Source organism: Selaginella moellendorffii, unplaced genomic scaffold, assembly GCF_000143415.4.
Source record: "Selaginella moellendorffii unplaced genomic scaffold, v1.0 SELMOscaffold_23, whole genome shotgun sequence".
NCBI classification, from domain to species: domain Eukaryota; kingdom Viridiplantae; phylum Streptophyta; class Lycopodiopsida; order Selaginellales; family Selaginellaceae; genus Selaginella; species Selaginella moellendorffii.
In genome coordinates this window covers 1,463,750-1,488,143 of record NW_003314284.1, presented here as the reverse complement: position 1 = coordinate 1,488,143, position 24,394 = coordinate 1,463,750, and the positions used below count along the sequence as shown (strand labels likewise).

The following is a 24,394-nucleotide window of genomic DNA, read 5'->3' as shown; positions in this document are numbered from 1 at the left end:
CAAGTTTATGTTTTTCTTCATCTCACAGATTTGATCCTGTTAGCTCAAGCCTGATTAAAATGTTTTGTATTGGAAACTATTTGGGCGAGGTTCAGCCAGATTCAGCTCACTCGTGGAATAGATGCTGGACAATTGGACATATGAAGAAGCGTCTCCTGGATCCAAGTTGCCGAGGAACTTCGCAGCGCAGACTCCGTTCTGGAGATCCCGGTGACTCGTCGACGCACCCAGCAGGCTTCTCCACTCCAAAGCGTCCGGGACGAACGGCATGCTCGCGATAAGCTCTTGAGCAACTTCCAAGTATCCGGCTCGTCCGAAGAGATCGACCAGGCAGCAGTAGTGCTGCTTGGTGGCCTGGATCTGGAAGTCGAGCAGCATCGCCAGGAAGTGTGACGTCCCGGTGGAGACTTTCCCGGCGTGGCTGCAAGCTAGGAAGACGGACAAGAAACAGGACTCGTCCGGCATAGCTACCAGCTTCATGGAGTCGAAGAGATCCAGAGTGTCGCGGAAGTGGCCTTTCTGGGCGTAAGCAGCGAGCATTGCGCTCCAGGACAGGGTGCTCGGCTCCAGCATGGTGTCAAACACTCTCCTGGCTTTGCTGATATGCCCGTTCAGGGAGTACGCTGATAAAAGGGCGCTCCAGGAGAGGGAGTCTCTACGCGGCATCCCGGCAAAGATGGACGTGGCCTCGTCGAGAAACCCCTTTTGAGCATAAGCCACGAGCAATGTAGTCCAGGACACAAGATCCCACTCGGGCATTCTCTCAAAGGTGAAGATGGCTTCCTCCAGCCGATTGTTTTGTGCGTAGGCCGCCAGCATTGAGTTCCAAGTCACGAGGCTCCGCTCAAGCATGCCATCAAAGAGCTCCTTGGCGGTGTCGACGTCTCCACTCTCGGCATTAGCAACGAGCATGGTGGTGGCGGAGAACAAGTCCCACTCGGGGCTCTTTAGAAACAGCTCGCGGGAACTTTGGAGATCGCCGCTCGCAGCATAGACGCTCAGCATTGCGTTCCAGGTGACAAGGTTTCTCTGCGGGATTCGATCAAATAGTTTCTTCGCCTGAGTCATTTGCCCGTGCTGGGCATATAGCGCCAACATGGCAGTCCATGTCACCAGGTTTTTCTCCACCATGTCATCAAAGAAAATTCTCGCACGGACAACGTCCCGCTTGTTCGTGTGTGCAGACAGGAGCGCGTTGAGAGCCAATTGATTCCACTCGGGCATCTTTCGAAAGATTTTGTAAGATTCCTCAAGATGCCCAGATTGGGCATATGCAACCAGCATGGCATTCCACGTCACTTGGTTCTTTTGTGGCATCCAATCAAAAACAGTTTTGGCCTTTTCAAGATTCCCATGCTTCGAATATGCAACCAACATGGCAGTCCAGGTTACTAAGTTCTGCTCCGGCATTTCGTAGAACAGATAAGTTGCCTCATTAAGATGCCCATATTCGGCATATGCAGTTAACAATGCATTCCAAGACACTAGGCTCTTTTTGGGCATTTCATCTAAGAAGGCCCTTGCCTCGCTCGTATTCCCGTTTCTAGAGTAGGCATACAACATCATGTCCCACGAAAAAGAATCTCTGGTTTGCATGGAGTCGAATATCCGGCGGGCATTCTCCACACTGCGGCATCTGCCATACATTTCAATAAGCTTGTTTGTGAGGAAAGTGTCGTCCTCTCGAAAGAGAAGGTGACGAGCACGAGAATGGATATCTAGGGCTGCGGACAAGCTCGTGCATTCACGTATCGATTCCAAGCATTGGCTCCTGTTCATAGATTTGCCAATTGCCCAAAATAATCAAAAGAAAATAATCTTAGCTTCACTAAACGAGGAGAATCGCATTGGTATAAAGCTGGATCTCAAACAGCGGAAGAACAGAGGAAGCAATGGCGCTGGCTCTTTTCGTTTCGATCTTGTCAATCCTTGCGGCAGTGAACGCAGTGCGACCGAATGCTTCGCCAGCTCCTTCTCCATTCCTCGCCCCGGAGCATTCACCGAAATCAAACCCATCATTGCTCGCTCCACAAGCTTCTCCAGTGTCAGCTCCATCGCCCTTAGCAAGCTCGCAACCTATTGCGCCATCTCCACTTGCTACTCCTTCCTTGGCACCGACGTCTTCAGATAGATTTACAGCTCCATCGCCACCACCATCATTTTCTCGGACGCCATGTTCCACAAGCCGATCACCATCGCCTTCTCAAACGCCATCTTCCACTGCCACTCCAAGCCAAGCACCATCGGCTTATAATACCGCCCAATCGCCAGCTTTGTCACGCTCAATCTCACCCTCGCCGACATCTGCAAGCTCGGAGCTTTCACCATCAGAGGTGCCAGTCTCTTCCCCAGTAAGATCCATTGCACCATCGCCATCGCTGGTACCAGTTCCTTCGCCAGCATCTTCACACGCATTGTCATCACCCTCAGTTTCATCGCCAACACAAGCACCACCAGCGATTGTATCGTCGCTTTCATCGCCATCACCAGCATTTGCACCATCTCCAGCTCCACAAGTTACAGGACAATCGGCTCCTCCCAAACAAGCACCCGTGCCTATGACACCTTCGCCACCACGTAAGTCCCTTCCTTGATCATACGGGTTTTTAATCGTTTTTATTTCAGGATGTCCATTACCACCACATCAACCAATCAAGCCTCGGCCACTTCATCCAATCCCTCATCAGCCAATCAAGCCTCACCCAGGACGTCCTTGAAGGCATGGTCATGGTACTACCATGGTGACCATTGGCGACCATTCTCAACGACCAGTGAGTCACCACGCGATTCACATTTTTTTTAACTACACAAGCAATAGAATTGGTCAGCGATGATCTTTTCTCGAATATGCTTCAAAAGCCGCCCACATGTCGAGTGGCCGCGTAACGCCACGTCGGTGAAGGCTGGCAGGATTAGAACTGAGCCATGGATTCATATAGATAGTTTAGAAAGTATTTTTTTCTCTTTGTTTCTCTCGAGCGGCATTATTGTGTGTTTGAAGCGATGAAGGAAGGGTTTGGCGAGAGCGCTGGGATGGACGGCGCTGTTGCCGCCGAGCTCGCCTCCGTGCTGCCGCGCGTCCTCATCGTCTCCAGGCGCACCGTCCGCAAGAACAAATTCGTGGATTTCGTTGGTAACTGATTGAGAATGGATCGAAATCTCTTCCTCTCCCAGCCGATTCTAGATTTCTTTTTCAATCCTTGTCATTGAAATGTCGAGCTCGATTCCATCCTCTAAATCTCCTGTTTTCTCTGTTTTCTTGTTTCCTGATCGATCAAAAAAATCCCTGGAAATTTTTTCAGGGGACCTACCGTTTGCTTGCTTTCTTGTGACTTCTTCACAGAAAGCATGGCTAGCTAGCTAACAGTTCGTTCTTTTTCTCTCTCACAGGAGAATACCATCTAGATTTGATCGTCAGCTATGGGGCGGTTCCAGTCATTGTTCCACGAGTTTCCGGATTAAACTCGCTCCTCGACAGCTTCGAGCCAATCCACGGCGTGCTACTGTGCGAGGGTGAGGATATCGATCCCACTCTGTACGACAGTGATGTCTCGGCCTTGACACCCGAGGACGTGGATGAGATCAAGCGAACGCACACCAGTGACATTCTCATCGACCGGAACAAGGATTCGATCGAGCTCCAGCTTGCTCGCCGGTGCCTCGAGAGAAACATTCCATATCTCGGGATTTGCCGCGGTTCCCAGGTACTCAACGTTGCGTGTGGAGGATCACTCTATCAGGTGAGAGAGTTTCCTTTCCACTTTCTGGTTTTCAATGGAAGTCTTTCCTTCCAGGACGTTGAGAAGGAGCTTTCAGGCAAAAGCAGCGTCCAAGTCAAACATATCAACTACGATGACTATGACGGACACCGACACCCTGTGAAAGTTGTCCAAGGCACTCCTTTGCACGACTGGTTTGAGAAATCGCTTAGCAATTCCGAAGACAAGTGTCTTCATGTGAACAGTTACCATCACCAGGTAAGAGACAGAGTTTTTTTTCTGTCTTTTCTTCCTGTTTTCATGCTTGGCTTTCTTGTACGTTTCTAGGGCGTGAAGAGATTAGCTCGAAGGTTCGAGCCAATGGCTTTCGCTCCAGACGGGCTCGTAGAAGCGTTTTTTGATCCGGACGTGTACAATCCCGCGGAAGGAAAGTTCATCGTTGGCCTCCAGTTTCATCCGGAGCGTATGAGACACCCTGAGAGTGGCGGATCTGATTCGGATGGAGCTCTGCTGGAGAACGAGTTCGACTACCCGGGATGTCCTCGTGCTTATCAAGTAAGCTCTCGCTCACGTCTGGCTCATCTCTTTGATTTAAAAATGAATGCAGGAGTTTGCAAAGGCTGTGATAGCATATCAAAAGAGGCTACTATCTCCTAAGAAAGCGAAAGAACTTGTCAAGCTCGACGGCGACATCGAGAAGCAGAGGCAAAAGCTGATTCGGAGCTTCTCGCTGGCCAAGCACATATACGAGGAGGAGCAAGTTTGCAAGATGAGGAGCGATGGCAAAACTCCTCAGCTGAGCCGTGTCAAGAGCAGCCGTGACTTGGAAGTAGGCGCAGAGTTTCTACAGGTTCGTACGACCTATCTCTTTCTTTCTTCTGGCATGTGAGATCTTTCTTGCGCAGTTCAATGAATTCGAGCAAATGGAGAGGCTCAAGCAAATGGGAGCCACAGTAAGAAACTCGACCATTCTTTTAGAGAGGCTCCAGAAATTCAAGCAGCGTCGCTCGGCTGCCAAGTCGATGATGGAATCGATGAGGACGTCGGATCTAACGGAGCTACACGAGTTCTACAAGATGATGGTAGAACTAGGAGACGAAGTCTTGGGAACAAGAGCAAATACTGCGTAACCATGGACGACCGGGAGGTATTGTGTGTAATGCTTAAATTCAATCAAAAAAATAAAAAGGAGTGATCAGTTTGAAGAGGGTCCCTTCTCGATCCTGGGATTCGGCTCTATAGGATTATCCCGGCTTAACCACTACCCCTAGGGTTGATCACTTGAAATACATTGTTTTTTTAATTCATTATGAAGTGTTGATGCATTTCCACCGTTGGAATATTGGGCGGTTGACGATGCCAATGTCCCGCGGCCGTGACATGTTCAACCGCCCAAAACCCTCCCCGAGGGCTCGCTGCGAGCTAGCAGCAATCGCAAGCTAACTCCCCATGGATCCCCAGGTATGAGTGAGTCTCCCAGACAGGCACGCGCGACTGGCGACCAGATGCCCAGCGGCTGTTTCAACCGATCCTTGTCGTGGGCAGCGAGATCATCGGCAGAGCTCTCGATCCATCGCAATTCCTGGGCAGGGCCGCGGATCTGGATGTGGGTTCGCTGAGGTCTTGCAGGAACCCAGCATTTCTCCAGAATGGGTATCAACGATGGGCATGGCAAGAGTGAGTACTCGGTGTGGGAGGTCGGGACGCCCAACAACGACGTTGCCGTCCCGGAGTACGCTGGAGGAGAGTGGTCGCCTCTCCAGCAAGGGAGAAAGAGGGGATATAGGAGAGTTTACGTGGAGCCGGGGCCGCCGTTGGAATCCACAGCGCCAGCATCGCACCACCACTGGGACGCAGCGGGGGTGGCGGCGGCGGTGGTGCCGAACAAAGAGAAAGGAGAGATCTCTTCCCCGGCGGACGACGAGACGAGCGTGTCCGACTTGTCGCTCATATCCGGCCTGGGGTCCAAGAACTTGCGGGATCTTGTGCTCGGGCATGGGGGGCCGGGGATGAGGAAGCTCGTGTATGGCGACCATGGTAGTGCCGCTGGCAGCAGGACGTCGAGCATCAAGTCGGCCGCGGGAGCCTCACGGTTTGATCACATTGGCTCGCTCAAGATGACTTACGCGGCTTTCAAGGATCCGGAGAACGAGAAAGAAGGAGTTCCTCTACAGTTGGTACTTAGCCATTACTCTCTTTCTCTTTCTTCTTCTCTTGCTCATACTTTCACTGCTCTAATCTGCCTGATACTTTTTGCTTTGAGTTCCTCAGTTTGATTTTTGTGCGGGTGTTTTGGAAGTTGCCAGAGATCCTGGAGTCGTCGAGGTTCGTGGTCCCAACCGAGGACGTGCTACTGGCCATAATTCACAAGCTAGACCAGAGATATGATCCCGGGGAGCCACTGAAATGGGACTTGCTGCTACATGTGGCTATGCACCTGGAACGCAAAGACAACAGTAAATCCTTCTTCAATTCCAGGTACATTTTCTATATCTTCTTCGAGTTTTCATGGATTCCGAAACTTACGCAGGACTGGACCACCATTTGTTTGGAAGAGCCTCCAGAAATCCAACCTTAGAAAGCCAGACATAGAAGAGTTTTATCCAGGTCTTGAGCCACAGGTCTGGAGTTTTGACTTGTGAGGAACTTGACTATCTTACGCTTGCCCTCCTCTCAGGTTATGACGATGATGAAGGATCTAGAGCACCACAAGAAAAGATGCGAGAGGGAAGGGAACTACGTCGAGGCGCGATCGACTGCTCGACGCTTGAACGAACTTAAAGTACGTTAAACGTTGTCACTCGAGAGCTTCCAGATTCTTACATTTTGAGTACGTTTGTAGATCCTCGAGAACAACAAGAGGAGGGGAGCAATGCTAAATAGACATATGCAAGAGAGGCAAAGCGCGGAGAGGGCATACAAGGCCGAAGTGGACGACAGGAACAAAGTAAGTTTTCATCCTCGCTGGTATCTTCTCCATCGCTAATCCGCCTGGCAAAGATGGAACACAGTACTGGGATGACAAGATCACGTTGTTCCAAAAGGATGTCATGGAACACGCTTCACGGCTCAAGCGTCAGCACACGACTATCCTCGATACTTTCAGGACGAAAATGGCTTCCAAGAAACCTTGCAAGCCACAATGGTCGGCAGAGCTCTTGAACCAAAGAAAAGTCCAGGTAGGAAGAGAGGAAAGAAGCTCTCAACTCAACTCCCATTGCAGGAATACTTGGGAAAGCAAGGCAAGTACTCGGAGGCGCTGAGAGTGAAGAAAACAGCCGACCGACTGGAGCACGAGGAGCTGGAGGCGACGATCGAGTCATACCAGGCCGAAGTGGGACTGAAGGAGCAAGCCTTGAGAACCAAGCAGCACAGTGAGATGGAGGTGCTTCTCCAAAAGGCGACCAAAGGCCGGGACCAGCTAAGAGAAGGGCGAGCCAAAGATCTGCAGCGAATCCACCAGGTCTGTGTGCGTTTTTTTGGAAGCTCTTGATCCAATCGTCTCTACCTCCTTTCAGCGGCATAAGAACATCGTGAGAGAGCTCAAGGCCCTCCACGCGCACGAGATGTTTAAGTTTGAGCAAATGTATGGCAAGAAGATGAGCGAGTACCAATCCAACCTGGGGAATGGGAGGTATTTGTCGCCGCCCACTCGCGGATACAGCTCCCTGGCGCTGCCCAAGGTGGCCGAGGTCCAGTGCGATGACACGCACAGCACGGAAGGAATGTAGAGAATTTCAAACGCTTGGAATTCACCATACTTGTGGAGCAGTGTACCAGCTTTCCACGGTGAGGAGTTCTTTTGAGCGAATAAAGTAAATAATGAGTGTACATTTATGTTTATATAAAAAATGGCCAATGCCTTTTGGGTTAGATAAGGCAAAGGGTGAAAATATATTTAAGGTGAACAAAGTTTCACACAAGCATCAAATGGTGGCATTGGAATATAATTTTTCAGTGATTGTGTTCACATTGAAATGTAGAGTTTATGGATTTGTTCAAAGAGGTTCTATCAAACTAACATGGAAAAGGCAAACAATTATATAAATAGAAATTACACAATTATATTTGAGATTTTATGAGTTTTGGAAATTTATTTTGAAACGGAGTGGCTACACACAAACAGCTACAATTCCTTGGACACAAACAAGTACAATTCCTTGGACATTATTAGAGATGTATGTGCAAAACCAAGTAGAGCTGACTTGCCACTCAAACACAGACATTATCCAAACGATTGTGTACGTTGCAAAACATTGCGTAATTCATTTCTCTAAGGTCAAAAGCAATTGGTATATCATTTGAAATCAGGTTGCAAATAAATTAGCAAAGATGGGAGTGTATTTACTTACAGACCCTGTGGTTAAGTCACTATTTATAATTAATTAAAAAAAATTGTTTTTAAAAGTTAATTCATTTGGGAATTTAATTTGGCTAACTAATGCTTATCCCTTTAAACTTTAAACCATGGAGAATGGCGTATGATTCCTTCCTCTTGTAGCATCATACGCCCTCGCAATCTCCCCCAAGCTTTCGCCTCCCGTGAATTGTGGTGTCTCGCGGAGGTGATCGATCGTCTGGACGATGGCGCCGCCGCTGACTGGAACACCTGCGCCTGGATACTCCGCCAGTGCGCCGCGGAGCTCGCGCTAGAGCAGGGACGCCGAGCGCACTCCCGGATCGCGCGACGGGGCCGCGACACTGACACCCATCTTGGCAATCTCCTCGTCCAGATGTATGGTAGCTGCGGATCCCTGCGAGAGGCCATCGAGGCCTTCCACAGGATCAGTGCGCCAAACGTCTACTCGTGGAACATCCTCGTCACGCAGCTCGTCCGGAATGGCGACCTCGATCTTGCCACACGCGCGTTCCACCGTGCTCCCGCCAGGAATCTCGTGTCTTTTAATCTGCTTCTCACTGCACACACACGGCAGGGGCTGATCGGCGACGCGCAAAGGATCTTCGATGCCATGGCCGAAAGAGATGGTAGCTCCTGGAACATCATGATCCAGGCGTACTCCAGCAGTGGCGATTTGGAAGAGGCGCTTGTCCTCTTTGGCTGGATGACCCGCCGAGACGTGATCTCTTGGAGCACTGTGATCACCCTCTACACCCGCGCTGGAGGAATCGATGTGGCGGTCCAGATGTTTGACAAGATGCCCCAGAGAAACGTGATCGCGTGGAACGTTCTGATTGCGGCATTTGCCGAGGTGGGGGATCTGGAGAAGTGCCAGGAATTCTTTACAGAAATGCCGCAGCGCAGCTTGATTTCCTGGAACTCGCTGATGCAAGCGTGTGCGCTGCATGGTAAGCTGGATTTAACACTAGCTTTTCTCGATAGGATCCCACAGCAGGATAGTTACTCGTGGAATGCAGTGATCTTAGCTTATTCCCAGTGCGGGTATCTTGCTGAAGCTCTGGCGATGGTGGAAACTGTGCCTCAAGAAAGTTCTGTTGGATTCAACGTGGTCATGAATGCATATGCTCAAGCTGGTGATCTCCATCGAGCTCGTCATATCTTTGATCTCATGCCTGAAAAGAACGTTGCTGCCTGGAATGCCATGATCCAGGCGTATGTGCAGAACGGGCATCTGGGAGACGCCAAGGCACTGTTCGATCGAGCCAGAAAGAGAAACGCCTTGACCTGGACTTTTGCGATCGGTTTGTTCTCGCAGCAATCGAGCAGCGAAGATCTGGTGGATCCGTCCGCAAGGCTCGCTTTTGAGAGGATGCCAAGTCACGACACTTGTGCGTGGAACATGATGCTCCAAGCTTCTTCTCACGGGGATGCCGGAGCAGCCAAAGATCTCTTCGACAAGATACCAGCGCGAGACATTGTGTCATGGACGGCGCTCATCACAGCCTTGGGCCATAGCCAGCAGAGCTCGAGCGCGGAGCTCGTGTTGAGCAAAATGCCGCAGGTGTCGGAGATCTCCTGGAACGCTCTCCTCTCGGCCCACGCTCGCGAACGATGCTCGCCATCGATCGAGAAGGACCTTCACGGGGCCTGGAGCATCTTCAAGAACAGGATGGAGAGGAGGGACGATCTCTCGTGGACGATAATGGTATCCGCCTTCGCGGACTCGTCCACGCCTGAGAAATCTCGCCGGGTCTTCGATCGAATGCCACAGTGGAGCTTGCTGTCGTGGAATGCGCTGCTACGATCTTACGTCCAGGCCGGTCGCATCACAGAGGGAGTGTGGATCTTCTCGCGTGCCATGCCGCAGCGCAACAGCTTCTCCTGGAACATCCTCATTGCGGCTCTCTCTCAGGGCAGCCGCCTCGGCGATGCGAGGGAGCTCTTTGCCGCCATGCCCGCTCGTAGCATTGTGTCGTGGAACTCGATGATCCAGGCGCTGGGCCTCAATGGCGAGCCACGGGCCGCCATCGCGCTTTACTGCGGCATGGACCAGGAAGGCATCCCTCCCAGTGATGCCACCTTTGCGAGCATCCTCGAGGCGTGCTCCATTGCCTCGGCGCTCGAGCAAGGCATGGAAATCCACCGGGATATCGCCATTGCCAATCTGGTGATCAAGGCTTCGCTCGCAAGCGCACTCGTCAACTTCTATGGCCAGTGTGGCGGCGGCCTGGATCGAGCCCGGGAGATCTTCCACGGGGCTCCTCCTGCAGCAGTGTCGGGGTGGAATGCGATGGTCGCAGCGCTGGCGAGGCATGGGCATGGCCGTCAAGCGGTGGAGCTCTTCATCCGGATGGTGCTCGAGGGAATGGAGCTGGACAGCGTCGCATTCCTGGGAATTCTCACTGCCTGTGGCTACGCGGGGATGGTGGAGGAGGCGAGGGAGCTATTCGTGCTTATGACGGAGCATGGGATCGCCGCTGGAGCCGAGCACTACCACTGCCTAGTGGAGGTGGTGTGCCGGGCGGGGGAGCTCGAGCGAGGTGTGGAGCTGACTGTAAGCATGCCTTTCCATCCGGGCGTGATTCCATGGAACATGATACTAAACGTGTGCAGCACTGTTCTGGTGGATGGGAAAGTTGGCGCCTGGGTTGGGGGCGAGATTATGTTGCTGGAACCTGTGGAGTCTGCGCCGTATGTGATGCTCTCCAACCTTTCCACTGCCTGCATTTAGCTATAATTATTTGAGCTCCACTGGCACTAAGAAATCCTTCTCACCTTGACATGGATGATCTTCTTCGTCAAGTTCTCAGCTTTGAAAGGGTTCTTCATCTCAGCAGGATCTAATTATTTGAGCTCCACTGGTGATGAGGTGATGGCAGAAGCAGCCACCACTCTGGACTACTAAAAATTTTAATTTTTACCTACCATAACTATCAACATGTTGTTGAAATTTTATTATAGGAAGAATAATATCATTTGGCTTAATTTTAAAAGTTGTAACCTTCTGTTGTCAAACCATAGATAAAATAATATTTTCATTAAGAAAATTTTGTAAGATATCCATCATTTTTTATTGCAATGTTGTTTTTATAACTTTTGATAAAGTGATATCTTCCTGCTCAAAGTTCATATCAATATTTTAAAATTTTTTAGTGTAAATTACCTTTATAGTAGTCTTTAGCTGAATTTTTTTAATGTTGCACATTTCAATGAATATCTTCTTGCTCAAAGTTTTACAAGTATTTTAAAATTGTAATTAATAAGTGAATTACCTTTGTTATAGCTTCCAAGTCATGTTTTTCAAAATCTTGTTAACAATAAAATAAATCATCTATCCCAGGTTTTAAGATTGCATACGAATGTGATAATTGAGCTTTATAATCTAGTTAATTTACTCTTCGTGTTTGATATAATAACTTTTGCTTCATGCTTATAAAAGTTTCTTTTGGTTGCTTATAGATAATTACATTAAGTCAGAAAAGCCTAATCACTACGTCTTTCACCTTCGACAACAAAATACCACATAGCTAAATCTGAAGAGGATTATATATAGGATTTGTGAGTATTATCTTTGTCGAATTTTACTTGAGAGTTGTTAATATCTCTTGCTTTAACAATCACACCATCAATTAACTTTTTGTATGCATAGATTCAAATAAAACCATGATTTTTATAATAATTAGTAAGTCAGTAGCTCATATAAACCTTAGTAGTAAATTAGTGAATTGCTTAATTTATCCTTCAATTACGAATATATATATATATATATATATATATATATATATATATATATATATATATATATATATATATGACGAGAGTATAACCTTTATATTTGCATGGAATGCCTCAATCAAAATATTTGTCTACTTCGAGCAACAACCCACATATCTATCCAATATAAAGAATTTTTTTTTATAAAAATCAAAAAATTAATTCACTAACTAACTGTAAGCGACTAAATTTTTAATTCTAATTTAATCACTTAATTATCTTGGAAGAATCTCACTCTCAACCTCCATAAGTCCTGGTTTAGAAGCTTGTGTCCAATTTATTATCTGCACTAGGATGTTCTACATTGTCTAGATAAAAAAAGCAAAAGCTGATTTTTTCATGTTCTTTTCGAAAAGTTGTACTGTTTTGTTCTTCAGGTTTGGTTCATCAGGACATTCACATGGACAATGTGATCTGTAACTATTCATCAACAAGGAATTTTATATTGATTGATCTCGAAATGGTTGGAGAGCCAAGTGATGTTGGCGAGTCTTTTCTGACCGGCTGGACACAAACGACTCTGAGGGAAGGATGCTGTTACACCTTCAGATCAGATCTTCATTAGCTTGGGCTGCTGCTGGAGAAAACGGTGGTCCCTTTGTCTTTGTTGGCTTGGGATTTTATTAGCCAGCTCAAATCTCATGGGCAGAAGTAAATTTTGTGATAATTCATAACAAATTGTAGCAGATTGCTGATGCTAATATGTTTCTGACAGTGTTTCCGTGGCAACTGTGAGGAAACACGTGTGACGACTTGAGGCAACACGAGTGGCTTGTTGCTGGCAATACAAACAGCAAGAACAATTAGCTGAAAACACTGTTTGAGACATATTAGCTTCTGTATATTTTTTATTCCTCGAGTCCAGGCTCTCGGAACAGTTCTACACCAAGCTCTACACGAAGAAGATGGAAAAAATGATAAAAATCTCACTTTGACATCGTGTTCGTGATTTTTATGCCTTCTTAATTCTATCAGATGCCACAAGAGATTTAGCATAGCGAATCCATTCAAGAATCTTTATTCAGAGGAATAAACGAGATCACTGATCTTGAAGAGAAGGCAAGGCTTCGGTGATCTCTCTAGCCAGATCCACAACCTCCTTGCTTGCTTTCCCCACGCTGCCCGAATCGAATGGCGGCTGGGGATCATACTCAATCGACAGTTGGACAGCCTTGGCCATTGTTTCATCTGCTAGCAAGGCTGCCACCTCCAAATTCGAGTCGATCCCAGCCGACACGCCGGCGGACATGATAATCTTCCCCTGCATCCCACGAATTGAGCTCATTAGCCCACCAGAAAACGAATCTAGCGAACTCACCTGACGTATATATCTCTGATGAACAGGAGTAACTCCATAAGAAGCGAGGTTGTCAAAAGCTGCCCAGTGCGTCGTCCCCTTGAGGCCATGGAGGATTCCAGCAGCTCCCAAGAGGAGCGCTCCAGTGCACACAGAAGTGGTGTACAGGCTTGTTTTGTGAACCTGTGAAACCAAAGCAATCAATTACAACCAGGGCCGCGAGGTTCTTTCCATTACCTTGACAATGTAATCGAGAAAAGCCTTGTTCGTCAGAGGGAGGTTCTTGACAAGACCGCCAGGAACCACGAGCACATCGGGGCTTGGAACTTGCTCGAAACAAACCGGGGCTTCCACTCGCAGATGACCATCATCAGCAAGGTACAGGCCAGCAGTCTCGCTCACGAATTCCACCCGCACTCCCGGAATTCTGTGGAGAACTTCGTAAGGCCCGATCGCATCCAGGGCTGTGAACCCGTTGAATATGGGAATTGCCACCACAACCATCGCTTATCCCACTTATGATCTCGTCGCAAGACCGCTGTTTTATTCTCTCTTGTAGTTGCGTAGCCGGAATTGTTACTGAAAGTTCAAAGAAACTCACGTCAACCACTTTTCAAGACAATAAAATTGGCCAAACCTGGAGCACGAGACCCGAAAGAGTCAAATCGATTGTATCGAATCTACACAATGAAAGTAATAGTTAACAAACAAAGCAGCACCAAAAACAATTTCCAGACGAATCAACTGTAAAATTGACAGGACACGTACCAGTTAATTTTGCATATCCAGGCAAGGAATATATAAGAAAAAAACATCCGGATGCCTCGAGCTGCAAAAGCAACTGGAAAATTTTCTATCAGGATTTGGAATAGACCCTCCTGTGGCCTCTAACTCCTGAAATGTCAGCTTCTAAACCACCATCACTTTCAAACCCCGTGTTAAAAGCTGAAGAATGAAAATCGCTTTGTGGGCTCCTTGCAGCCAACCCTGAGTTTTGAGCCTTTTCTCTTTCCTCGGATTCTTTCAGCAAGAAATCGATCCAAAGGTCCGCAAATGACTGCACGAAAACAGATTTGAATAGGAAAATACCATGAACAAGATTACCTGATCATTGCTTGTCGTAAAAGACGAATTGTCATTACCGCCAGATAAGATACCTCCGACGACACGCCCTGGGAGGCCAAAAACGCTTCTCATAACACCCGGTTTCCCAGAATTTTGATGAGCGAGTCCAACCCTTCGTTTGTCATCGTCGGAGAACCCCAGCATACGGGCCATTAAATCAAGAACCTGTTAGAACTATTAGAAAGTCAGAATTTCAAAAAGCTCCAACTACCTCGCGGTTATGTCCTCTCTCAAAATATGTCACGAGCAATTTGATGACAATGCGCCTAAAAGAAGAAATTTAGCCAGTACATGATACGAACCTCTTACCTGTCTACGGAATAATCTGAATCTGAAGACATCCTGTTTAGACGGATCATGCTTTCTTCCAGAGCACGGCGTAACCTGATCATGTCTTCTTGCATTTTCTGTGTTTTTTGTTGATTTTCAAGCCCTTTTCGTTCCTCGATGTGTAGTTTCTCTACAGCTTCTTTCTTCTGTGCTTCTACTACCTCAACCATCCGCTTTGCTGCCTGTTGAACAAATATGTAAGTTGAATATTCCATTGACCGACTACTTACTTCCAAACTGTCCGAAAACTTCCTGAGATCTTCCTTTGCAGTATTGAGTTCTCGTTGAAGGCGCTCCTGCAATAATCAACTTAAGCAGCTTCCCAATCGATCAAGAGTACCTTCGCATCAGTTTCTGCATAGTACTGCCCAAGTGCCACTTGGAGATTGGCTATCTCCTTGTTTCTAGCCTCCAAGACGGAATAAGAGTTCACAAGCTTAGACTTTAGAGATTCAATCTCCACCTTCGATGCCTGCAAATCTTCATTCAATCTTTTACTGGTATCAGTTTGAGAAGATAGAGCCTGCGCTAACGCTTGCTCCAGCTGTATGACACGGGCACAAGTTGCTGAAAATTTTCCTTCAAGTATAGCAATCTGCTCGCTATCTCGGTCCATTTTTTCTGAGTCGGCATTTTCCTGTTTACAATCCAGCGTTAAAACAATGAAACAGACATGCTCTCGTACCTTATCTAAAAGGTGCTGCTTTAACCTGTTGAGGTTGTTAAGAGCTTTATCCTTCTCCAATGTGACAGCCTCGAGTTTCTTTCTGGAGTCGTTCCTCTCATTCTCGAGAATTTCCTCCGCGGTTTGCAGTTGCACTGAAAGGACATCCGCCTACAAGCATACAGCTTTTGCTTTTAGCTACTTATCCCTCTAGAGAACATACCTGTTGAGCTTGAGCTCTCAGCATTTCAATCTGGAAAACCTCTGGTTCACTCGTCGTTTTTTCTGCAGAAGCAGCTTGCTGCTGCAGTTCAAGCTCGCGTGAATCTAAAGCCTTTTTCAGCTGTTCCTTTTCTGCCTACATACACATATCTATAGAAAAGAAAAGAAAACATATAACACTATACCTGGAAGAGACTGCGCTCGGTCGTCAGTGCTGATATTGATTCTCGAATCTGACTGATTGTTTCGTCCCTCTCTTGTAACTCCCTTTGTAGTTTCTCAGCATCTGGTTGAGTAGCAGTCCTCTCATCATGATTTCCCAGAGAGCCACTTTGTTGGAAACTATGTAACTCCAAACGAGCTTTCTCCAGTTCTATCGTAAGCCTCTCCAGCTCTTGCTGCGCAGTACGATGGCTGTTATCTAGATCCCGGAACGCTTGTTCCTTGCCCCGCATTTGATCTAGCAGCTCCTGGAATCTAAAGTTTACCACTACAAAAGCAAAAGAAACGACATACCTTCTCGCGATTCGCAAGATCCTGACACTTCCTCTGGCTCTCCAGCAAGCGTGACTCGTAGTCCCCGAAATCGTCTGCTCCCACGCCGTTCCTTTCCTTGTAATCCCGATTCCTCCAAGAGCGATGATCAAAATTCTGGAAACCATCCTCAGATCTCCGCCGGCTGTGGAATCCTCTGCCGGCCTGCGCACAAAATCCTCAGCCCTGGATCACAATCCGGCCACACTCGCCCATACCTGCTGCGATCTGGAGCTGCCAGACACCGCCGGCGAAGAATCTCCCTCCTCGTCCTCCTCGCGATGCGCCTTCGGATCGAGCTCCTCGACCGTCTCGAGCACCTCGGACGCCATCTGGGAGAGATTCTCCTTGAAATTCTTCCACATTGTGGCAGATCTGGATGGAAGGAAGGAGAGCTGGCGCCTGGCGCAACCCAAAAACCCTAACTCTAGGCAACAAAATAGATACACTTATTCTAAGAACTATTCTCGATCGCTCCCTATAAGAGAGATAAAAAGGACGTAGGGAGAAAAAAATATGGAAAGAAGAACAAAAGAATCGATCGATGGATCAAGTCTTGTTGCTCACAAGCTCTTCGTCGTCCTCGCTACTAACACTGTTCTTAGAGACTTTGATGGGAAGGACGTAGGCTCTCTTCTCTTTGCCGCCGGGCTTGGACGACGCGTTGCCATACCACACCATTCCCACCACCGCCATGAGCATTCCCAGCACCACCTGGAGATTAAGTCCCTGGCGGCCGAAGAGGAAAAATCCCAGCACCAGCACCAGCACCGTCTTCATGTGTCCCAGCACCTGGAACGACACCGCCGTGAACCTCCCAATGCAGATGAACTGGCTGAGGTTGGTTCCCACGGCGATGGAACACGAGAGGATGATGAAAAACTGCAAAAGAATTCCCAACGAGTTTGAGAAGCTGGATCGATGGAATGAGATAAAAAGAAAAACAGCTAAGCTACACTTACCAGTGAAGGGAAGGAGAATTGAAACAAGTCGACTCGCAGGCCAGTGAGCCAGTAGTCGATTATGGGGCCGCAGAGGATGAGCGAGCCGGCTTGGACGGGAGCGGTGTGGCCCAGGAGATCGAAGGAGCCCAGGGCGTATTTCTTTTGCAAAAAGTGCACGTACTGCAGCAAACAAACAAGAGTGGATCAATGAAAAGTGTCTTCTGAAACACTTACATATTGCTGGAGTGCTGTGCTCCACACTGCTATGGCGGCCGCCACGAATCCTTTCGTGTTGACACTCACGTCGCTGACCGTGCAGATTCCCACTCCTAGCAACACCACCACGATGCTTAGCTTTGTGTCTCGCGAGTAGCGTATCTTGTCGAAAAGGACCTCGAGAAGGCAAGAGACGGGGATCATACTGAGCTTTGCAATCTGCGCAAGGAGGCATACGAACTCGAGCTCTAGAAAAGAGCAAAGCACAAGCTTACCTGGTAGAAGCCAACGGAGTTCCACATCAGGCTGACGTTCATGCCGACGATGGAGAAGTTTGCGCAAAGAGCGAACTTTGCGAGATCGACGAATGGCAAGTGGGTCGGTTGGATAAAACCCAGGAATCTGAGCACCAGAGTCATTAGCGTGGTCATTCCAAAATGCAGGCCTGTCAGTGTCGTGGCTGCAAAAACGAAAGGCAAAACAACAAAAAACTTCAGCACCAGATAGATCAGAAACGAGCAGATCCAAACTTTCCACTGACCGAAGCTAAAGCCGTAGTGGTCCATGAGCTTCTTGTTCACCATGATGATCCCCACGGACGTGGTCACATTAAAGAGCCAAGCGCCCACATCGGCCACTGCCTTCCTATCCTTGCTGCTCGTCGGAGCCATTTCTGCGAGCCTACCCAGAAGAGAAGCCAAGATCTAGCGTCGCAGATCCACCACCATTGGCCAGATTCCTCGAAACCCAACGAGATCCAATGCCAATTCTCCGCTACCGCTCCACCATTTCGCTCCTCACTCAGCTGTCCCTTTATCCTTTACCCTAAAAGCAGTGTGAGACCATTTTTGAGACCAGCTGTTTCTATGTACCTATAGTTATAAGAGCAGTTGGTTCACGCTCTTCCAAACGGTTATCTCTCCTCCTCCTCGTCCTCCTCCTGGGATTTTCGATGAGGTGAAGATCATGAAATATTTATGATGGTACCTTGTTAGTTATCTCTTGCTACTGCGACAAGCAAGGAGCTCCGCGGTGGCAACCTCCCTAATGGCATAGAAATCCACGTCCATGTGTCGGCCCCTGAGAAACAAAAGAACAAAAAAAAGAACAGGAGAATCAATGTCTGGTGCTAGGAATTTCCATCAAGCGTACGTACCAGAAATGGTTCCTGGACCATGAGGAAGCCGGGTACATGGGACTCCCCAGGCCGTGGAAAATTCTGGCAATGGCACGGCCAGTGAAGTCCATTTCGTTGGAGCGTAGGAAAACCTGTCAGCCAAATGTTTTCAGCTTCACACCATTCGCTTGAAGTCGAGTGAACTGACCTTGACATCAGCACGCAAAAAGGAGCTAAAATCGCAGCAAGTGAGGGGGAATTTAGCTGCATGTGAAAAAGAGAAGTTTGCTTACCTTGTGGTTTTGAGAAAGCCCGGCATCGTAAGAGCTTGTTGGTCGGAGCTGGAATCGAAATAAGCCTTTATGCTGGCTCGTATAGGTGATTCAGCCGAAGGTCCCACTGACAAAGCTGCGGCATTGTACATCGCGTCCAGTTTTCTCACCTGTGGAGCAGCGTTAAAAGAACTACACTCCATAACCAGAGTAGATTAACCTTGCACGATTCGGCTTGTGAAAGGTAGTCCGCAAGTTTTGAAGTGAGCATGCAAATGTCATCCGGAGATTCCAGGACTTGGTAGCAAAATGCTGGATCTTTCAGCTCGTACGCGATTTCTCCTCTTGTCTGAAGGGCTTGAAGCTCTTTCTGAATTTGCATCAGCGTTACTTTCATCTCTGCGGTGAGAGATGGTAGATTGAGAGTGTATCCGCCGTTCTTTTCTTGTTTCCTGCATGCCACGCAGTTGAGTTGGATCCTTGACTCAAAGTGAGCCTACCTTTCTAAAACCGCAGAACAAAATGCATTTGATCTTGCCAGCACATGCGGTGAACCCTGTAATGTGCTGCGTCAAAATTCGGTGCCGCATAGCTGCTATGTTACCTTGTGGAAGTGTAAGATACATGTGGCCTTAAGAGAAGAGAGTACTCTTAAGTGCTGCTCTTCTCCGACTTCCAAGTAGGAGAGAACTGTAGCTATCACCTGTAATGCTTATAAGGATGATCACGAGAGAATTCTAAAATCCAAAACTTTGCGACTTTTTACCTCCTCTTTTAAATCTAATTCCCTGCATGCCTGCTCGATATTTAAAGATTGCAATCCACGGCCAGAACCAAAAATGCGAGAAAGGAGCTTGTTTATCGCGTATTCATCAGCACCATCGCTGCAGCACTCGTTCATCATTAGCAAAGCACCTCAAATTTAGTGTATGTACCTGTGTGCCAAGCTCCTCAGCTTTAAATAGCTACAGTTCTCAAGAAAGAGATGACAAAATGCAGGTTTACCATCGCGGCCAGCACGTCCTATTTCCTGTTTATACAATCAAATGCCGGTTTTCAAAATTCTAAAACTCACCTGAACATAGTGTTCGGGACTTGATGGTATGGAATAATGAATTACCTGAGCATTGCATTGTTTAATATCAATATGACCTTCTAATTAGCTTTCTTACCCCCCTCACATCACTTTTGTCAAGTCCCATTCCAAAGGCAACGGTCGCAACCACCTAAGAAGTATGGTTCATGTAAGAGTCCTGTAAAGCACTCGAAGCAAGCACATTACCACTCGAAGTTTGTTCAAGCAAAACTTTTCCTGGACTTCTCGCCGCGTTTGTAACGTTCTTCCAGCGTGATAACTCTGAAGTTCAACCATGCTGTACATTCAGCAAGCATAGAATGTTGTGCTTACGTCTGTAAGGAGGCCCTTCGACTGGAGATAGTTGCACACTAGGTCCGCTTCATTCTGGACGCATTCCGTCAAATTGGCCCGCAAGCATTATAGAAAGAGAGCGTCACCTGAAATTTGACATATATGATAATGCTCTGCGCATCCACAAATGGGCTAGAGTTGAGCAGCTGAGCAAGAGCATGCAGTCTGCAAGAGAGTAAGTTAGATCCAAGATGAATCAGCACGTACTTGTTGGTTTCACAGCGGGAAACCGTAAGAACAAGATTTTGTGGAACTTCCGGCTGATTCAGTACATTATTCGATGAAATTCCCAGGGAGGACAAAACTGAGTCCTTCGTTTTTCGAGTAGCTGTAGCGGTCATAGCCAGCACGCATTTCGGCTTAACTTTATTACGAAGAACACTCCCAAGCCTGTAGTACGACGGTCTAAAGTTATGTGACCTGCAGTGAAGTTGTTAGTGAGCAGGCAAATTGTACCAGAAAATAAACAAACCATTCCGAAACACAGTGAGCTTCGTCAACCACAGCCAGTGATATACTTGGAAGATCAGTTAATACGGACAGAAAGCTCTCACTGTATAGTCGCTCTGGAGATATAAAAAGAACCTGCGCCATTAATCGTTAAATCCATAAAACCGGACGATTTTCACAGCTAAGAAAATGAATACCTTAACGGCTCCAGTCCTTACTTGTTCTAGTACTTCCAAACTCTCCTTTGCAGACTATCCAATCATGAATGTTATGCACCTTGGATTAGTAAAGGAAACAAACCTGAGTGCTATTGATAAGAGCGCCAGGGATCGCCGATGGAAGATGACGCAACTGATCAACCATCAATGCTAACAATGGGCTTATCACCAAAGTGGTTCCAGGTAGAAGATAGGCCGCAAGCTGAAATAGTTTGCAAGAATTTAAGAACCAGATGAAGAAAAAGAAAAGGAAATACCTGGTAACAAAGTGACTTTCCAGCACCGGTGGAAAGAACAAGCATGGTTGACTGCCCTGACAGCACGCAACGAATCGTCTCTACCTGTCCCTTCCGGAAGCTACCGTATCCAAAAACAGAACGAAGAACCTTCAATAAGTTCTGGTCAGTTGGATCTTTCAAAGCCGCGAGCGCTTCGTCGGGGAGGCAAGCTTCATCTTGGCGTTGAAGAGGCTCTCCATTCCCAGAATCGCACCAGCCATCGTCCTCCCAAATCTGATCCTTCCCTTCATCGACGGCATTGTCGCGGTCCTTCTTCTTAAAACTGGATCTTCTACGTCCACGGTAAGACGACTTCTTCCCAGAAGATGCACGATTGAGGAACTTGCGATTCTTACGTCCTTTCCCGTTGATATTGAGCTTTACAAAATTCCCCGCGGAATTCTGCGAGACCTTCGGCTTTCCGGAGCTATCTGAAGTTCCTCCGACAGCTGGTGCTCGTTTGCTCCTTTTCTCTACCTCTGTCACATCCCCAAAATCTCCCTCGTCCATCGTAACTTTTGAGTCTAGACTTCTTTCCAAAGGAGCTCTCACTCCCCCGAGACTCAAACCAGTGCGCTTGCCACCAAAACGCAAGCTTGCTGCTTGGATCTCGCTCTCGGACCTCTGCCCGCATCGCTGTACGTTGATGACCATCCCCGAGTGAAGAATCCGAGAGGAATACCCGTCGCTCAACTCGGAACCCAAGATTCCTGAGAATTCCTTGCTGGAACACTCCATTCCTCTCGCGTTGGACACTCGCAAGCGCTTTGGATCCTGTGGCTTCACAGCAGCGACCGGCTTCCTCTTGAGCTGGAAAACCTCGTGTTCGTGTTACGCTACGAGCGAGAATGAGAGAGCGAGAGAAGCAAACCTGTTGTGTCGGTAAGAGATTCTCCTTGTCGCCCGCTACAAAGCATCGCATTGGCACAAGAACAAGAATCCCGAGAGCATACCTTCGACACCGAGACCGCCCGAGGCGCAGCTATCGTCCATGGCGCCCTAGCTCGCCCTTGCCCTAGCTCTTCCCGCCAAAATTTAAAAGTTTGCCCCAAAAGATTCGCTTCTTTCCAGATAGATAATAATGCCATTGCCAGGCACGCACGCTCAAAAGAGAGAGAAAATAAAAAAGAATCTCTCCTTTTGTGTCAAGTCATCGCTCGGACATATCAAATAAGAAATCCTCCTCGCTGGAAACTGGCCAGGGATTAGGGCTGGAGTGTGCTCTAAATGAAGTGCCACGGCGATCGCGTGATCCACAGGCGGTGAGCGCGCGCGCGCGAGAATGCGGGCTTGCGGCGAGCTCCACCGCGCAGCGATTGTCGCAGGTCTGTGTTCTTGCAGCAGGGTTAGCGGCAGTGGCAGTGGTACTAGCAGCAGTGGCAGCGGCTCCAGTGGAAGCTGGAATTTGTCGCTGGAATGCTTGCAAGGTAGAAATATAGCAGAATGTAGCTTTGGGCTAGAGATCAGGAACCCGAGAAGCAATTCTTTGGCCTCGTCTCGTCGCCGGGGAAATCTTCGCGACGTTTCCGCGCCTTCTTCTTTCACGATAAATGGGACTGGACGGATCTCTAGGAAGGACGAGGGACAGGTACTTTGATCTTTCTTTTTCTTTGTTTTTGGGCTCTTGGACTGATGAAAGAAAATTATGTAGCACGTCCACTTGCTAAAGAAAATTCGCGATTTGCAGTCACTAGCACTTCAAGGTAGGTACGCTTAAAGGACGTTTGGGTTTTATATCTTTCGATTGATACTCTTGTGTTGTAGGAGCTGCTCAATGGGAGATTGTTCCAGCATCGAAATCACTTCCAACAAATATTTTTCTGGGTGTGCTCGCGCTGGTGGTCATCGTTGGCATGCTCAAGCTCAGGGAATTCGTTCCTTTTGGACGTAGATCCCCGGAAAGTGGCGTTAAATCGAGAATACAGAGGTCAGAGTGGTTCAAGGAGAGCAGGTCGCCGAACGGGAAAAGAAAACTGGATGAAGCATTACTCCGGCCCAGCAAGAACTTCAAGGCCGAAGAGGCCGACTTTCCCGTGTTCGAAAGGCTGGTTATACATGATGGCGAAGTAATCAGGGGTGGTTCTAACAACAGCAAACTGGAGCCGAGTAGCAAAAGAAAGATCTCTCTTGCCCCTCGCAATACTGGTGGTCAAGGTGTCAAGAGCAGCACGCTAGCTGACGCGAACAGACTGTCGAGGATTCGAAATTTCCTTTCTAGAACAAACGATCACAATGCGAGGCCGCTCTTTCAGAACTCGAAAACGACGTCTGCCAAAGAGGCTATCAAGGAACAGGCGGGTGAAACTCGCGTTCAACGCAACTGGAATGACAAAGATGAGGTTTGAGCTTCTCTTTCTTTTTTCTCATATGAAATGTTTCTTCTTAATCTCCAGCTTGACTTGAGGAAACGAATTGAAGACCTTCGACAAAGTGTCCAAGCTGCAGAATATAACCGTAAGGCCGCGATCCAGGCGCTGGTCCAGGAGAGAAAGCGCAGCCTCGAGCTGGAAGTAAAGATCAGGAGACAGGTAAAAGCTGCGGTTATCACATACGAATCCTTCTCACACTAAGCCCGCAGAAAGAAGCTGCCACTGCTCTCGAGGAAGAAGTTCGCGTGCTCAAGGTACTCATTTTTTCTTGCTAGGCAATTAAATCCTATAAAAATTCAACTTTCACAGGAATCTCACGAAGCACTGCTGGCTTCTCTTCGTAAGAAATACAGCTCCTCCGCAGCTGCCCGAGCAGCAGCAGCACTCCTGTATCAAAACTGGGAATCTGGCGAAACAAGTAATGTGTAGAACAAACTAACGGGCGTGATGAAATTTTTGGTAACAAAGAAAAAAATAAAATCTGCTCTCAAGCTCCAAGAAACCCAGATTCAAGTACAAAGGAAAGCATCGAATTTTGTTTATAGGGTTATAGACAATATTTCATTTGACAATGAATTTTTTCAACTTAGAGATGCTAAAATATAAGAAAGCCCTAACGCCATATTCGAAAATGATTTTTCTGAAGCGGGCTATGTGGAGCTCTGAAAGAAGAATTGAAGAGATGCTAAAACCATCAAAATTCGAGAGCTATATAGAGGAAACTTACAGATTTCGAGAAGGAAACATACTGCTCGAATCCAGGGAAAGTTTCCGACGTAGGTCATCCTATAACATTGGCCGTGCGACAATGTTGGCAAAATTGGAGCTTTCTGATGATCTCTACTCCATGATTTTATTGAAAGCTGGTAAAGATTGTTGGATCTTTATTGTGCTATGCTTATTTTCTCTTCTGACGCGATGTGCAACTCGAACTCGAAGCAGATCAAGTCTGCAGACTTGCTGTACAAAGGTTCCCTGGACGAAGCTCAACATTGGCTCCAAACAGGTACTTCCGTTATGTTTCTAAAGTCACTAAGTAGCTCTTTTCACAGGCAAGATCGAATTCAGGCCTTGGC

General features: G+C 47.7%; 9 protein-coding genes across 9 annotated transcripts; 4 read left to right on the top strand and 5 right to left on the bottom strand.

Annotated features, from left to right (window-relative positions):
• Positions 1–54: 54 nt before the first annotated feature.
• On the bottom strand, positions 55–2,759 carry LOC112347612 (pentatricopeptide repeat-containing protein At4g02750-like). The gene is made up of 4 exons (XM_024678724.1): positions 2,738–2,759; positions 2,293–2,589; positions 1,872–2,199; positions 55–1,771 (listed from the first exon to the last, which is right to left on the bottom strand). Exons 1-4 carry the CDS (start codon positions 2,757–2,759, stop codon positions 55–57), a joined length of 2,364 nt encoding a protein of 787 aa, XP_024534492.1.
• A 203-nt stretch (positions 2,760–2,962) lies between these two features.
• LOC9657042 (putative glutamine amidotransferase GAT1_2.1) lies at positions 2,963–4,924 on the top strand. The gene is made up of 6 exons (XM_002974077.2): positions 2,963–3,133; positions 3,391–3,740; positions 3,795–3,977; positions 4,047–4,274; positions 4,327–4,569; positions 4,625–4,924. The coding sequence occupies exons 1-6, from the start codon at positions 3,004–3,006 to the stop codon at positions 4,847–4,849; spliced, it is 1,359 nt and encodes a 452-aa protein (XP_002974123.2). The 5' UTR covers positions 2,963–3,003; the 3' UTR covers positions 4,850–4,924.
• A 1,807-nt stretch (positions 4,925–6,731) lies between these two features.
• Positions 6,732–7,517, top strand: LOC9657041. Its single transcript, XM_024678848.1, has 3 exons — positions 6,732–6,898; positions 6,943–7,182; positions 7,238–7,517. The coding sequence occupies exons 1-3, from the start codon at positions 6,770–6,772 to the stop codon at positions 7,448–7,450; spliced, it is 582 nt and encodes a 193-aa protein (XP_024534616.1). The 5' UTR covers positions 6,732–6,769; the 3' UTR covers positions 7,451–7,517.
• Positions 7,518–8,200: 683 nt separating this feature from the next.
• On the top strand, positions 8,201–10,810 carry LOC112347611 (pentatricopeptide repeat-containing protein At4g02750-like). Its single transcript, XM_024678723.1, has one exon. It carries the CDS (start codon positions 8,201–8,203, stop codon positions 10,808–10,810), a length of 2,610 nt encoding a protein of 869 aa, XP_024534491.1.
• Positions 10,811–12,773: 1,963 nt separating this feature from the next.
• LOC9655976 (isonitrile hydratase) lies at positions 12,774–13,963 on the bottom strand. Its single transcript, XM_002973874.2, has 5 exons — positions 13,919–13,963; positions 13,788–13,830; positions 13,388–13,729; positions 13,172–13,333; positions 12,774–13,114 (listed from the first exon to the last, which is right to left on the bottom strand). Exons 3-5 carry the CDS (start codon positions 13,652–13,654, stop codon positions 12,893–12,895), a joined length of 651 nt encoding a protein of 216 aa, XP_002973920.1. The 5' UTR covers positions 13,655–13,729; positions 13,788–13,830; positions 13,919–13,963; the 3' UTR covers positions 12,774–12,892.
• LOC112347640 (golgin candidate 4-like) lies at positions 13,879–16,433 on the bottom strand. Its single transcript, XM_024678843.1, has 11 exons — positions 16,244–16,433; positions 16,008–16,190; positions 15,677–15,961; positions 15,493–15,627; positions 15,291–15,440; positions 14,946–15,242; positions 14,836–14,901; positions 14,585–14,787; positions 14,487–14,541; positions 14,255–14,440; positions 13,879–14,207 (listed from the first exon to the last, which is right to left on the bottom strand). The coding sequence occupies exons 1-11, from the start codon at positions 16,388–16,390 to the stop codon at positions 14,007–14,009; spliced, it is 1,908 nt and encodes a 635-aa protein (XP_024534611.1). The 5' UTR covers positions 16,391–16,433; the 3' UTR covers positions 13,879–14,006.
• A 111-nt stretch (positions 16,434–16,544) lies between these two features.
• LOC9655975 (UDP-rhamnose/UDP-galactose transporter 4) lies at positions 16,545–18,037 on the bottom strand. Its single transcript, XM_024678845.1, has 5 exons — positions 17,727–18,037; positions 17,461–17,645; positions 17,204–17,404; positions 16,988–17,149; positions 16,545–16,907 (listed from the first exon to the last, which is right to left on the bottom strand). Exons 1-5 carry the CDS (start codon positions 17,854–17,856, stop codon positions 16,575–16,577), a joined length of 1,011 nt encoding a protein of 336 aa, XP_024534613.1. The 5' UTR covers positions 17,857–18,037; the 3' UTR covers positions 16,545–16,574.
• LOC9657040 (ATP-dependent DNA helicase Q-like 5) lies at positions 17,963–21,957 on the bottom strand. Its single transcript, XM_002973872.2, has 23 exons — positions 21,903–21,957; positions 21,821–21,855; positions 20,929–21,759; positions 20,754–20,873; positions 20,651–20,704; positions 20,476–20,588; positions 20,211–20,423; positions 20,090–20,168; positions 19,983–20,036; positions 19,857–19,931; positions 19,747–19,800; positions 19,650–19,694; positions 19,510–19,604; positions 19,341–19,458; positions 19,179–19,277; positions 19,075–19,130; positions 18,795–19,026; positions 18,596–18,744; positions 18,511–18,535; positions 18,342–18,454; positions 18,173–18,265; positions 18,058–18,125; positions 17,963–18,010 (listed from the first exon to the last, which is right to left on the bottom strand). Exons 1-21 carry the CDS (start codon positions 21,940–21,942, stop codon positions 18,181–18,183), a joined length of 2,685 nt encoding a protein of 894 aa, XP_002973918.2. The 5' UTR covers positions 21,943–21,957; the 3' UTR covers positions 17,963–18,010; positions 18,058–18,125; positions 18,173–18,180.
• A 187-nt stretch (positions 21,958–22,144) lies between these two features.
• Positions 22,145–23,909, top strand: LOC9657039. Its single transcript, XM_002974074.2, has 6 exons — positions 22,145–22,537; positions 22,601–22,652; positions 22,714–23,288; positions 23,343–23,477; positions 23,528–23,572; positions 23,628–23,909. The coding sequence occupies exons 1-6, from the start codon at positions 22,232–22,234 to the stop codon at positions 23,745–23,747; spliced, it is 1,233 nt and encodes a 410-aa protein (XP_002974120.1). The 5' UTR covers positions 22,145–22,231; the 3' UTR covers positions 23,748–23,909.
• The last annotated feature ends 485 nt before the right edge of the window (positions 23,910–24,394 follow it).